The sequence below is a fragment of the Melanotaenia boesemani genome, chromosome 1 (assembly GCF_017639745.1).
Source record: "Melanotaenia boesemani isolate fMelBoe1 chromosome 1, fMelBoe1.pri, whole genome shotgun sequence".
Lineage (NCBI taxonomy): Eukaryota > Metazoa > Chordata > Actinopteri > Atheriniformes > Melanotaeniidae > Melanotaenia > Melanotaenia boesemani.
Window position 1 is genome coordinate 21,885,132 of NC_055682.1, and position 15,061 is coordinate 21,900,192.

Sequence of the window (15,061 nt, forward strand, 5' to 3'; positions counted from 1 at the left end):
GTGTTTTAATATTAATCTTTTTTATGTTTCCAATGTATGGTGGTTTTTTTTTTTTTTTTTTTTTAATAATACTGCTTATGGAAAGTTATGTGACAATAAATGTAACTTTCTTTACAAGATATGTTTCTTGTTAGCAAGCTTTTTAAATTTCTAAAAAAAAATTTCATGTCGCTCGTGTGACCTCGTCGTAGATGGCGTTGCGACCACAGGTTGCGACTTTGATCGAGAAAAAATAAAAATAAAAAAAAATCAACGAAGAAGAACTGGGCATGCCAAACAAGCTGCGCGCGCAAACCTCAGTAATCGTGAGGTAAAATGGCGTCGGGTGCCATTTCAACAGATACTAAGAAGATATCAGAATTAAGGGTTGTTGATCTTAAATCTGAGCTTAAACGGAGGAGTTTGGATATTACTGGTGTAAAAAACGTTCTTCTAGCAAGACTTAAACAGGTAACCGAGCCAGCACAATTTTACAGAAAAGTTAAATGAGCTGGGTATGCGACGCAGAGTTGCTAGTGCTAATGCTAGCAATGTAATAATAGGGTTTCTTGTTAGCCTACTAATCAGTTTTAATAAGCTGGTAAGGTAAGCTGCAAAATGCCTACGGACAGTCTCTCTTTTATCTTAGCTATTGAATTACAATTTTTGTAAATATTTTGATATGTAGATATGTGTCGTGTAATTTAGTTTTTGCAATATATTGAGTGGACATCGACACAAGGTGATGCTGTAACATTTCACGCATCCCAGAAGATGTGCTTTTCTTGTATCTATGGTGTATGTTACAGACGCGAGAGCCGTGTGCATTCTCCCAGTCCTTTCTTCCTTTATTTATTTATTTGATAGCATGTATGAGAGAGAAAGTGAACAACAAAAGTGACCCGCTTATTTCAGATTGCACGTGATTGATTTTAGCTGTGGACATGCAACATATGACTCCGCACGGTTGCATTTAAAAGTGGTGCAGGGCATGAGCGTGGGAGCAGTTTATCATGTAAAATGCATGCATTTTAGATGCTTTGTATTTATCTTTCAAATGTTTACAGTGTAAGAGTCGCGTCTGGATGACTGGGAGGAACTTAGTCATTTGACATGAGGTTCAGATTGGAAACGGATGACAATTACTATTCGTGCTCTTTTAATTTAATTAACGCCGTTCATATTTCAAAGCCATTTGAAGTAATTATCTCCTATTTGATTTGTATGGTCTCTCCTGTTTTATTGCATGGATAACTTAAATCCTGTGCACGATCAACATCTTTCTTTCTTTCTTTTATAAGTAAAATCTGAGTTACTAACTAAAAAACAACTAATGCATTGGGCTGTAACAGTACATCAACATGTTAAAAAACAACAACAAAAAAAACCAAAAACAAAAACATGGAGTTTGTTTACATTTGCTTTTCCTTCCATAACAACCAAGATGCCAGTACCTAAAGATGCAGTGTGTAAGTATGATTGGCAGACTGTAACACCTTGGTCACTATGACTAGGTTATTAAAATACTTTGCTTGAGACCCTAAATTGTAGTGAGGTTTACAACATATTCTATCTTAATGTGGAGAAATTGAAATGCATTTTTTTTTTTACACTATGTAAAAATGTTGAGCCTCAATATAAAGAATGTGAGACAATAATTTTTTTTAAAGCCCGACCAATATGACATTTTTTGAGGCCGATGCTGATTCCTATATTTGGCAGAATAAATTCAAATAACCGATTAATTGGCAAATTAATTAAAAAAAAAAACAAACAAAAAAGTTAATTTATTTTATTTTAAATTTGCATTGTAATTTTTTTTCCTATGGAGCATGCATTAAAATAGCTACCAGCTGTACTTATGAATTTATATTAAGATTTAGGGCATAAGTGCATACTATATATAAGCAATATAATGAGTGGAGTTACTGGCAAAACCTTATTTATGTAGTCCTGTGATGCCCTGTGATGTGAAGCACAGCTGTGGAAGGGCAAACTCCGGACTTCTTGAGCCAGTGTCCTGAAGGTTTTCAATTTGTCTTGCTGCAGCACATTTGACTCAAATGTACTGCTGCACTGGCTGATGCAGACCTTGACAACAAGCTGCTGGGGAACTATTTCATTTGAACCAGGTGTGTTGCAGCAGGGACACACTGAAAACCTGCAGGACACTGGCTCAAGTGGTCTGGAGTTTGTGATCCCTGGTCTAGGTGATGCACGTTAATCTCTAAATGAATTAAAAATAGTTTATTGCAAAAGATGGTTGTGGAAGAAAATATCAAGTAACATGGCTCAATTTATAATGTGACAGTGCTTTTCATATTGTATCCGCTGTATAGACTGTCTGATTTGCATTAGATTTTAAGGTGTTTCTATGAAATGTGTTCTCAATTCTCAAAAAGGTGACAGATGTGACTTAGAAAAGGTTGAGAAGGTTGTATTGGAATAACGGAACAATACCCTGGGGTGGATATATAATTGGCTTTTGTGATATATATTTTCATGCTGGCTGGTAGCTGTAATAAAAAAATCTTTAGTTTAATTCTAAACACGTTCATTGTCATTATGCTAAAACAAACCTGACCAAAATGTAATCTTTTTATTAAAAAATAGTAAAAAATTTGCATAGGCTGACATACTGTTCTGTCTTTTTAATACATTATTTTATTTATTATTCTTATTTAATTTTTCAAGGCTATTGAGGATGAAGGTGGTGACCCAGAAAACATTCAGATTCACTTTTCAACAGATGCATCAGCCAGGAAAAGTGGAAAAGCTAAAGGTAATCCTGCTTTAGATTACATAAAACAGTGTTGTTTAATTAGTATTTATGATTGTGGTTTTCACATTTATTGATTATTTTTAGGAAGAAAAGGGGATTCTGATCAGGACACCACTACAGAAGAAGATGCTTTTTCCAAGGTGACTGTGTTATGCTTTAGTTATTGTTTGTTTAACATCTAGCAGTGATGTGTGATAAAAGTTTTTCCGTGGTTTCTAAAAGCAAACTGGAATTCTGTGTATGTTTCGGCTATTTGAGTGAGGCCACATGAACTTCTGTGCAGTCCAGTAATCACTACACTGGTTGCCAGGAAAAAGTAATATGTTTGACATGAAAACAGGTGAGACGCTTGGAAGGTTTATCAAATGGTCATACTGCACCTGAAATTCATATCTGCATCCCCCTTTGCAGAGTCTGTGTAAAATGAAGGCAGGCGGACAGCCAAGCAGTCCTCCAAAAAGCTATCAATGCAAAGCCCACAGAGCTGATGCTGTTCATTGATTAGATGCTGATTGGCTGAAAGTTTGCTTGAGGTGGAAAGGCCCAACTCCAGCCGACAGAACGCAATGTGGCACAAACATAGAGATGGTAAAGCTTATAACTTGAAGTCCTGTTTTTATGTGTAAATTTACTCATTTCAGGTAAGGTGGGCTTTAATCATTTTAGGCAACTGAATGGCACAATACAATAAAAAAATTTAAAAAGAAAACATCGTTGCTTCTTCCGCAGCTTTAAGGTAAGACGTACCAGCAGGAGTTGCAAGCACCGCTCACTCCCTTTTAAAATGTTTTTCACCTTTTGTGCAGTTTTTTTTCTGCAAATGTAAGTTTTTCTTTGGCGACGGCTTTGACGTCATTAAGTGTGCCACCATTCAAAATGCAGAATGAGTGTACTTGCATCTTTCTACCGTGATAAATTTGTACTTCCAAGTCAAGCTTATACTAGCAAGTGGACAAGTATGTTCTAAGTGTACTTGGCAACAGTCTATACTTTAAGTATATTTCACTGCCTTCATATAGCAGTGGAAAACTAAGGCAGCCATGCTTTTGCAGGAGCTGTTTAGAAGTACTACACAGAGGTATGTTCCTGCTCTCAGGCCTTGTTTAAACAAACACAAGTTTTCATTACTGCAGATTTTTTTTGTTTGTCCCTATTGTCCACATGCAAACACAGTTTTCTGAACAGTGAAGCTGAACATTATCGGAATTTCTTTATTGGATAAATATTGTCTATCACTTTGGTTTAACGTCACAAATATTTGTTGATTATTTCTTTGTGTCCATGGCATTGGGTTAAACTACTGTACTCTCTTAATTTCTTTACTTTAAAAACATGGGTACACCTGCTAAAAGTTGAGGAATTAAAATTAAAATTTTAATTTATTTTAGAATTTTCTGTTCTACAATCGATCTTGATCACAATATATAGAGTTTAAATCTGTTATAAAGTATAATAATTATGACTGCCAGGGGCATCAATGGTCCTGGCATAGAATATGAAACTGCTGTTATAAACTCTATGCTTAGTTTTGATAGCTTTTCACCTGAGGTGGCATCCACATGATGAGATGATTCACTTTGAAGCATCCACTGCAAGAACTGGTGTGCCAAGTTATATTGGCTCACATTTTCATGCCTTCTGGTGTAAATCTAACGACATAAACTCTATATCATGATAAAAGATATTGTCCATTCCTGTATGTTGTACAAAATTATATCATCTTAATTTAAAATCTCAAAATACTGCACACACACACATTGTAAATGAATCAGCTAAACCGGCTGAAAACTTCTCATGCTCCTCATCATCATAAATTTAAGTGCAGTCTAATTTTTAGACAACTTTGTCATCCAGCCCTAGGTACTGATGTTCATAGTTTAAAGCAAAAGAGACATTTTTGATATATTTTGACATTGATTTGAAGCTTCTTTGACACAGATGCTATAAATATGGAAAAAATGGTGTTTGTACTTGTAAACGTCAAATTTGTCTATTCACCTCACCTTTTTTTTTTTTTTTTTTTTTTTTTAGGAAACTGAAGATAATGAGTCAGAAAAGGGTATGTATGCTGGCACATTAATGCCTGATGTCAACATTAGTTTATTTCTTGTCATTTTTACAGCTAACATAAAATGAAAAACTCCTGGTAGAGTGCATACCTCATTTTAAAGGTATTTTGCATTTCTGCTAGCTGTTGCACCATCTAGGTAACAATATGCACAAAGAAGTAGTGGATACAGAGGCATTACAAAAAACTGCTTGGTTTCTTTTTTCGTTTTTTTTTCCTTTGGTTACTTACATACACACTCATATATCATTGGATCAACCTTTATTTTAAGTTATCCAATTTCCTTGGATTACTCAGTATTATAAGGAAAAGCCTTGTTGGCTTCAGTGGATGTCCAACACCTCTGGCACTCAACGCCCTACATTCTCCAAATCAATGACGAGTGGAACTTCATAACCTGATATGTCTCAGCAAATGGAAGAAGCAACACCTTAAAGGATCTGAGTAATTGTGTTTTCCTGTCAACGCTGTGATTGTCCAACATAGTTGGACAGACTTGTGACAAGCTGGACTGGACAGACTTGGACTGGATGCATCACTCCATTTACCGCTGAAATTGGGCATCTTCTTACAGGTTTTACAAAGTGGAACAGCCATTGAATGTGGTTTGGACTTGTTTCAAGGACTTCGACATGCTTCATAACACTGTATTGATGCAGACGGCACATGTCCAGAGGCACCAACCCTAAACAGAAAATTGTTGCTACCCAACTGGCTGCAGCTCCAACATATGGGCAGAGATGTCTTGGCCTGAATTCAACAAGGACATTGTCATACCAAACAGGATACACTTTTCACACATTATTTTTTATTTTATTTTTTGGAGTGTAAAATATGCGAAGACACTGGAATGAATTTTTAAAGAAATATTGGAAGTTTTTAAAAACTAAGATGACTGTTTGTGGACTGGCCATCCTCAGATGTGTTTTGCTTAATGAAGAAAATGAATGAAGAACTTCAAAAGAATTTTTCACTTCCTATTTGGACGTTTTTGAAGGATTTGCATCTGCTGCTGTAGATTATAGGAAGCATCTGGAATTGCACGTTCATTGTGAACAATGGCTCGACTACTTGATGTGGGTCAAGAACTGAGGAGCACCAAATCATCCCCTATTTTCAGTGAAGATTGTGTGTTTTGTGTCTTCCTGTGGTGTCTGCGCCCTCGATGACCATTAACACTAAATGTGCTTTTTAATCTACTTTTTAGGTCAAGTAAAATGCGACATGTCAATGTTAAAAGTTGTGTTTTTGCCATGTTTATCCTTATTAAATCCCTCAGATGTAACTGATACAGATGATGGTACTCGTGAAAATTCTAAGCCTCCACCCTGTGAGGACAGCCGTGCTCACTCTGATGCTGAACCAGAGTCAGAGGCTGTGGCGGCAGACGCTGATTCAGACCCTGAGCCAGAGGTCGATGCAGAGGACGAGCCAGATGCAGATGAGGACGCAGACCCAGAGTTCGATGTGGCTGAGATGGATGCTGAAGCCATGACTTCCTCTAAAGAAGCTGAGGATGATCACCTATCTGTCTCAATCCCAAATGAAGACGCCATCACCCTAGAAGTTGATGGTGATGACCTCCTGGAAACAGGTAAACATGTGAAACTTCCAGATCCAGAGGCAGAGAAAGCCACTGATGAGCCAGAGACCTCTGCTGAGACGGGTCCAGATGATGACATGAAGGATGAAGAGATGGAGGGAGAGGGTAAGAAAGATGATGAATCCAGAGGCGAGCCCACGAAGAAAGACGGCAGAGATGGCCAGAAGAAAGCAGAAACCGGAGATAAAGAAAAGGATTCTGGGAAGAAAGGCCCCTCCACTACTGGGGCATCAGGTCAAGCAAAGAGGTTTGTCTTTCTATGTCAGTTCTTTGATACTACTATCAAGTCCAGCTCACTAAGAACGCAACATTGTGGGTAGCCTCAAGATTTTTTTTTTTTTTTTTTGCCATAAGGGAAATGTTCCTTGATGTTCCTAAACCTGCAGTTTACTACTTTGATTTATTTCTCTGAAGTTGGGTAAATTGTGACGTTAACCTGGAGCTGAGAAAACAACTATTATTTTGTTACTTTGAACTTTCAAGCAGTTGTAAAGCCTTTTCCAGTTTCCACACAAGGCAGTGTTAAACAGCATTAGACTCCATGATGGTTTTTTTTCCCCCTTTATTTATTTATTTTTTCCTTTTGGTCAAATGATTCACTGAAGTTGAACAAACCTCCGAAGATTTCATTGGTCCAGGGAAAAATTTGGCTGACAGCTTGACCCATCTCATCACTGGAAAAACAATGAAGCCTTTGAGACATTGGTTCAGATCCACGCCTTGCCTAAAGGATTTTTTTTCTCAACAGTGCAAAACATGTTTTATTGTATTACATGTATGTATCACTTTTCAGGTATGATTTTATTTGCTTTCGCTCATTTCTTGCTCGTTTCTCACAACATTTGCTTCGTAGCGCTTCAAGAGACAGAGATGGAAAAGCTGCAAAAGATGAAAAAGGTAAAGTGAAAGCACTTGTTTAATTTAATCTACCTTGATAGTGAATTTGTTAAATTCACAATTACTGTTGTATTATGCAGCTGTCAGCTCTCGTAACATTTGGGTGAGCGGCCTGTCTTCCAACACCAAGGCAGCAGATCTGAAGAACCTGTTTGGCAAATATGGGAAGGTACATAATAACTGTAATTTTAAAAAACGTTTTCATTCGTTTTATTTTGAATTGAACCGAAAATACTGCAGCAGCTGTGTCATACAAATGTTTCCAAAAGGTTTTAAGTGCCAAGGTGGTTACAAATGCTCGTAGTCCTGGTTCAAAATGTTACGGCTTGGTGACGATGTCTTCAAGTACAGAAGTGACGCGCTGCATCTCCCACCTTGACTGTACAGAACTCCATGGACAGGAGATATATGTTGAAAGGGTAAGGAAAATGCAAACATAAATTGCTTTTGAGACACTTCAATTGGTCTTGTACTACCCTGTGTACCCCTGGACAAAGTGGTTGGAAGTTATTTGTATTTCTCTCTTTTTAAGGCAAAAAATGATCCATTCAAAAAGGAGCCTTCAAAGAAGGAAGTGGAGGACAAAGCAGGTTCCAGCAAGTCAAATGATAAACGTGCTTCCACTGGGACAAAACAAGCCAATAAGTGAGTCATTTAAATGTTTAACATTAACATTTGTCCATTTAAAGCCCAGTTAATTTTTTCCCCTATAATTGTACAATTAGAGCACAGCCATCTTACAAAAAGGAAGAAAAGAAATCTGAAAAGCCATCAGACAAGGACAAAGATTTATCCAAGAAACAAGAAGCAAAAAGTGGAAAATCTGAGTCTGTTTCATCTCAGTCGGGACAAGAATCCTCACAGAAAGATGAAAGAAAGTATTTACGTAAGTGAACATCCTTTTCTCAACCTTAAGAAAATCTTATTTGATAAAGTAATTATATACATGTGCTCTCTCTGGCTATCTGTGCCTTTCTAGGGACAAAAAGCCCAGGCAACATGATGGTAGATCATGCCAAAGGAGAACTTCATTTTGGCAAACCAAGACCTTTCAGAAGGGGGCGGTTTTTTGATAAAGTAAGTGGTCAAGGTTATATATATATATATATATATATATATATATATATATATATATATATATACTTTATATTCTTGAAAGATTTTTAAATAAAATTTTGTTTGCAACTTGTTTTCAGCCCTTTATCAACACCAATTTTCAAAGGAGGCCAAAGTGGTTGATTCCTCCTGAGGAGGTAGATGACTATTTTAATTTGGGACATACCTTTTAACAAGTTAAAATACTTTTTTTTTTTTTAACTTGAATTTCCCTTTTCAACCTGTTAGTTAGAGATGATGAGAGAGAAACAGCGAAATTTTCCTGACAAAGAAGAAGACATAGACATCTTGCCTTTTGAGAAGATTAAAGAGCAGAAGGAGCTGCGCATGCGTGAACGCATGGCTCGTCTGGAACGTGTCCGTAGAGCTGTGGAGTTGCGCAGGTATTCTGCAACATTATACAATTCCTACATTTAGTAAACAAACAGAAAGAAATGGGTCATGTTTAATGTCCCTGTAGTCCTGAAATTATGGGTGTTTATTGTCTTTAGGCGTCGTGAAATTGCAGAACAAGAACGGCGGGAGCGCGAGCGGGTCCGGCTGCTGCATGAGCGTGAAGAACGAGAGAACCTGCTTCGGGAGCGCCAGAGACTTGAGATGGAGAGACAGAAATTGGAACGAGAGCGCTTGGAAAGGGAGAGGCTTGAGCGAGAGAGAATCCGTATAGAGCAGGTAAAGTTTCAGGGCTCCGTTAGCTAGTATGAAACGGCCGCTTGGTACCCAAAGCTGCTAAACTACAAGGATATGCTCAGGAAAATTTAGATGACATAAAATACACATGAAATTTTAAGCACAGATACAAAAGGAACATGTATTTTAACATGACCTTTTGGCTTTATGTAAGAAACAAAGTTTTCAGCATCCTGAACAGAATTTAAGCAACTTTGACAGCGTTTGTCCGTCACAGGGCTGTGCAGCTTTTGTGATAGCCTGTTGAGCAACAAAGCAGACAAGATTAGTTTCTTTTTCTCCTAAAAGCTTCATGAAATTGAAATCATAATAAATTTGTTAAAATTGTTAAAATTAAACCTTTTAGGAAAGGCGAAAAGAGGCAGAGCGCATGGCACGTGAACGTGAGGAGCTTCGGAGACAACAAGAGCAGCTTCGTTTTGAGCAAGAAAAGAGAAACAACCTGAAGAGAGGTCGTGAGGTCGATCACACGTAAGTATACATTTTGTTTTCACTCAGCAGCTTTATTATGAAATGAGATTATGACAAAAGGTGGGGAGTTGAAAAAAAAAACTTTAAACACAAATGGGAATCAAATTTAACCCTAAACATCAATATACGTATTTTCAAAAACCATCTGGTTTTCCATTAAAAAAAACTGTTTATTTATTTGCATTTTAGGATCCTTTTTGATTAATTTTTCCCTTCATCTTTCATTTTGCTGTTATTCTAATTGTTAGCTGCCATATTGGATTTATTTAATTGCCTAGGGGCTGTGAAGGTTTCAGCCAGATAAATTATGCATAACTCATAATGTAATGAGCAAAAATAACTATTTAAATTCTAATTTCTTTTTGAATCTGTACCAAAGAATAGTTAACCATAAAGGTTTGACGTCATCAGGTGATTTCTGTTCTCAATATTTTAGTCGGAGGGATGATCCCTATTGGAACGGCAACAAGAAGATGCAGCCTGAGTCTGAGATCCGTTTGAATCAAGGCTCCAATTACAACCGTCAGCAGAACCGCTTTTCAAACTTCAATCCACGCGAAAGAGGTCGTTTTCCTGATGCTGCTGTCCAACAGCCAAACGTATATGACAGGTACATTTAACTGCTGCAAACCTTGTGTGTGTGTGTGTATGAATGTTTGGTTTTATAGTGGCTTCTTTTTGCAAGATGAAGTTTGTTTTTAAACCCTATCCTATTCTTATTCTAGACTTTTTCTTTGAGAGGACTTCCTGAAATGCTGTTAGAAATTGTCTTTCAGCCACAAGATTACCGTTTCAAACCAGTCCCTTCAAAATGAAACAAAAAATTGTGTTGATCTTAAATTTTGCCCACCTCTCAGTTCTAAAAATTGACCCAAACCTTTGGTTTGTTGCTTTCTTTACATTATGCTGCCTTTATTTAGCAGATATTTTATCCAAAGCAACATAAAAAGGAGGAGCCCATGCTTGTCTTCCTTCAGGTTTTATATTTTGTGAAAGTGATCTTGGCCGTTCTGTTCCAAGACGTAACAGGTTTGACGGTGAACCTGAGACAAAGAAGAGTCGGCCTACAACTCACAGAGAGGGCTCAGGGTTTGACCGATACCCCAAGAACTTTGACACAGTCCGCAGAGCTGAAGGACCTCCTCCTCGTACTGAAGTGCGAGAGACTGTTCGCCGGGACAGAGATGACAGACGTCCTGCACCCATGCATGATCGCCCTGTTGGAGCAAGAGCTACGATGCCAGCTATGCCGCACAACCGCCCACCAAGGGATGGGGGGCATGGATGGAAGAATGATGGAGGGATAAACTCCAACAAAGGAGACATGCGGTAAAAATCAGATAAATTAATTAAAAGAATTAAAAAAAGAAAAATCAAAAGAACATAGATTATGAAACTGTCATTGAAAGCAAAGTTGTATAAATCTCTTTCTGGTTGTGCAGAGGCCCCATGCGTATGCGTGCAGAGCGACCAGGCAGAGACGGTCCGGGCGCACCAAGGGGAGGTCCTTCAGTTAACCGTGGAAGAAGCAGCTTTAATGATCGGAGTGAAGGTAGATCCATGGTGATGAATGATCAGGTGAGCTAACCCTAACCCTTCCATTACCATCGATGGGGATGTTATTGACAGAACTTATATACTACTTAAATACTATATTGTGAATATTATAATAATGGTTCTCATTAGTAGATTTTGTAGTTCTGGGCATTCTGCATTTAAAATAAAGATAAAATGACTAATTGTATTGCAATGAAACGTACTGAGTCTATAGGCTCAGAGGCTTGTATGATAGACTGCAGGCATGATGGTTGCAGCACTTGTCACTCCTCTTACTGTAGTGTGCCAATCACTCTGGAACAGAATAAATCTGGAGTCATCAGGCTAATTATGTAACCTTGTAGATTACAGCTTTATTTGTAGTTAGCCTCACACACTTGTATTCTCTTAATGTTGCTGCACAGCTGTTTAATCCCAATACCTAAACTTCACTTAACATTATGTGTGTAAAAACTGATCTTACATTTGTTATTAAACACTGATGTTAATTCTATTGAACCTTTTTAAAGTTTTGTGAAATTTGGTAAATCTATTCATGATTATTCAAGATTTCCTCCAGATCACATTTCTTCCTCAAAGACGATGCCTCACCTCTTTCCTTCTGGGTTTTAATGATGTCCTTTCTGTTGTGTACCCAGTGTTAGTAGTTTGAACAATTTCATAAATAGTTTTATGTAGTAGATGTGGGCCAATAATTTATTATTTCTGAACTGTTAAGCATCTTTTCCTAGACCAAAGCATGTGTCTTCTAGTGCAGTGGTTCAAGGCAAAGCTACTTGCTGCATCAGTAAGGGCTTAATAACTAGCTGCCAGCTGCAACATATTAATCACTGGACCACTTTTCACACGGATGGCTCATAATTCATTTGCTCAGTTAAATCCAAGTAGGGATGTTTTTTTTTTCCTCTATGGCCAGGAAATGTGTGTGATGTAATTAACTCAGAATTCTTTTAATGGATTCTTTCCTTCTCAAAAGCCTTTTTACTGACTTGTGTCCAGAGCTGATTCTGTAGATCATATCTTTTAAAAGTTGCTGACTTCTTGTTTTCCTTAACAGCATTGTTGAGGCATGGTGTGCGCATCTTTCAAGTTATCTCATCGTCTGCTTTTTTTCTTTATTCCAACCCTTTATATTGCCAAAAATCACTAGAGGCAATGAAAAAAATTTAATTCCTACAACTGGTCAGGCAGTTACAATGGCTGTGATGTAAATGGAGTTACGTTTCACCATTACAATTTCTATACATGGGTTCTCTCCGGGTACTCCAGCTTCCTCACACTGGAGGTTAATTGGTCACTAAATTCTCCCTAGGAGTGAGTGCAATTGATTGTTTGTCTTTATGCTGGCTGTGCGGTGGACTGGTGACCTGTCCAGGGTGTACCCTGCTTCTCACCTGCTAATAGCTGGAATGGGCTCCAGCTTCCCTGCAATCCTGAATTTTACTAAGCGGTATAGAAAACGGATGAATGAATCAGTCATTGACAAAATTAGCCGTTTATCATTTCGGGAAATGTTTGAAATAATAAAACAAAAAAATAAGACTTAAATTTGGAATGAATAAATTTGTAAATTTACAAAATGTGACACTTAAACCAATATGATAAACTTGACATTTTAAACTGAGTGTTGCCCTGATAATTAAGCTATAAATTCATTGATCAGATGGTGCTGGACTCTTGACCCACTGCCCTACTCCAACACACTTGTGTTCCTGCTCCAACACACTTGATATTGATTAATGAACCTCCTCATGTTCTTTGCAAGTCTGTTAACGAGCCATTAATTTCATTCAGACATGTTAAAGTAGTGACCTCTAAAACTATCCTAAGCCAAAAAAAAAACCCAAAACAAAACAGAGGCTGATAGTGCTGGTTGGGCCAACATAAACATGCGCTTAAATTTTTTTTTTATTATTATTTCAGGTTATTCAGCTTGTTTAATGCCCAGTCTTAAAATGAGGAAGGAATCCTCTTTTTTTTCCCCCTCCCCATCCTAAGACTCTTAACACTTCTGTCTCTACAGCCGTTTAGCTCTGGCCGCCAAGTCGTAGTGGAGCGTCACAGCAGGGAGCAGGGACTAAGGAAGGAGTGGCATGGTGGTTCAAGCTCCCAGGGTGGGAGCTTCCCTGAGAATCGCAGGATGGGAGACACTCGTGGGGGCATAATGGCTCCTTCTAGGTATACCAAGTAATCCGAGAGATATTGAGAAATTTGAGTGGTTGTCCTTGCTCACAACCGTCTTAGACATGACTTTTGTCTCTGCAGTCACTCCTCATCTGGAATAAGCCGAATTGTACAGATCACCAACAACTCCATTCCCAGTGGTGGCACTGCGAGTGGATTCAAGCCCTTCAAAGGAACGCCACGGCCATTCTAACACTTTGAAGCATTTGAAAATGAAAACTTTTTTGTTTTTATTTCCTTTTTTGTTTTGTCTTTTTTTTTTTTAAAGACTGTCAACTGGTTTTTGGTGCCACTTTTGTGGCCATGAGGTTGATAACACTATTTTCTTATGTATGGACAAAGTGTTTACCTCAGTGTAGGTTTTCCTGACAGTTCTGCTGTTAATGTTTAACAACCCTGTGCACAAGTTTTAATATTTAGAAAGATTATTGTACAGCCCTAAGTCTTTGTAACAAGTTTTCAAGTGATATGACCTCTCATTGGGTATTGCCTGTACATTCTCAATAGTATAGTGTTACACTCAGTTTTCCTGTGTAATGTTTTGTTTTAGTGTATTATAAATTTCAAAATGAGAAGGACAAGTTTGGGTGTTTTGCTGAGGTAACGTTATTTTTCTTTTTTACTTTGTGTGTATGTCCTATTTTGGAAAATTTAGATTTAAATTAACAAAAACAAAAAAAAGGGGAAAAAAGGTCAAGCTGTATAAATACCCTGCACTGTAGCAGATGATCTCTCAAAGGACACAAATTGTGTACAGGTCTGAAATGTGACTTTGAAGTCTTGCTGCTGGGCATTCAGTGAAGTCAGTGTGTAATTCATGGATTTATAATAGCTTACTGTCATTCTGAAAATCTTGACAAATTGGTGTCTGTTCTTAGCTTACAGCCATGATTTTATTTATTACTTTGTACAGCTCATATTGTTTGGGTGCCCATGGATCACTGAACCTTGTCAGACAAGCACAAAGTACTTCTATCACAGCATGTCTGAATCTGAAAAGTGATGCACATGGTACAAAAGCTGCGCTTTGAATGGACAACATGCTGTGAGATTACTAACTGTGACTAAACTAACACCTTGACTGGCAGGAGGCACTTCTATAACACAGGTGTCAAACCCCAGTCCTTGAGGGCTGCTATCCTCAAGGTTTTTATTCTTTCCCTGCTCCAACACACCTGACTGAATTTAATGGGTTAATGTGAAGACCTTAACAATTGTTGAATCCATTTGATTTAAATCGGGTGTGTTGGAGCAATGAAACGATAAAAACCTGCAGGATAGCAGCCCTCAAGGGCTGGAGTTTGATGCCCCTGTAATTTCCTTTCAAGTCATTTCAGCATTTTTAATATGTTAATGATATTTCAAAACCTTTCTTTCTTGGTCCTTTATATGGACCAATAAGTGTCCAGAATCATCATTTATGTACTTTGACTCCCATCATATAATACCGTGCTTATCTACACACTCATTGCAATTAGTTGAGGCTTAATTAAACTATGAATCTGTCACACCTGAGTTGGCTTGATTGCATAGTAATGATATGACTTGTTTGTGGTCAACTGGGTGAAGCTATTTGCATAAGGATTAACTGAAACATGCAACTATTCACAAAGTTCATATCAAATCCTTTTTTTTCTAATAGATGGCACAAAGGCTGCTAAAATTATTCAGGAGAGTCAATTTGTAGGGTCCACATTGTCATTTTTTTTTTTTA

At 37.7% G+C, this 15,061-nt stretch overlaps 1 protein-coding gene across 1 annotated transcript; it reads left to right on the forward strand.

Annotated features, from left to right (window-relative positions):
• Positions 1–293: 293 nt before the first annotated feature.
• sltm (SAFB-like, transcription modulator) lies at positions 294–14,855 on the forward strand. Its single transcript, XM_041979587.1, has 20 exons — positions 294–450; positions 2,674–2,761; positions 2,846–2,901; positions 4,793–4,820; positions 6,109–6,679; positions 7,286–7,329; positions 7,410–7,498; positions 7,599–7,748; positions 7,862–7,974; positions 8,055–8,215; positions 8,309–8,406; positions 8,526–8,582; positions 8,674–8,828; positions 8,937–9,117; positions 9,482–9,606; positions 10,043–10,216; positions 10,627–10,935; positions 11,049–11,184; positions 13,187–13,341; positions 13,429–14,855. Exons 1-20 carry the CDS (start codon positions 316–318, stop codon positions 13,538–13,540), a joined length of 2,937 nt encoding a protein of 978 aa, XP_041835521.1. The 5' UTR covers positions 294–315; the 3' UTR covers positions 13,541–14,855.
• The last annotated feature ends 206 nt before the right edge of the window (positions 14,856–15,061 follow it).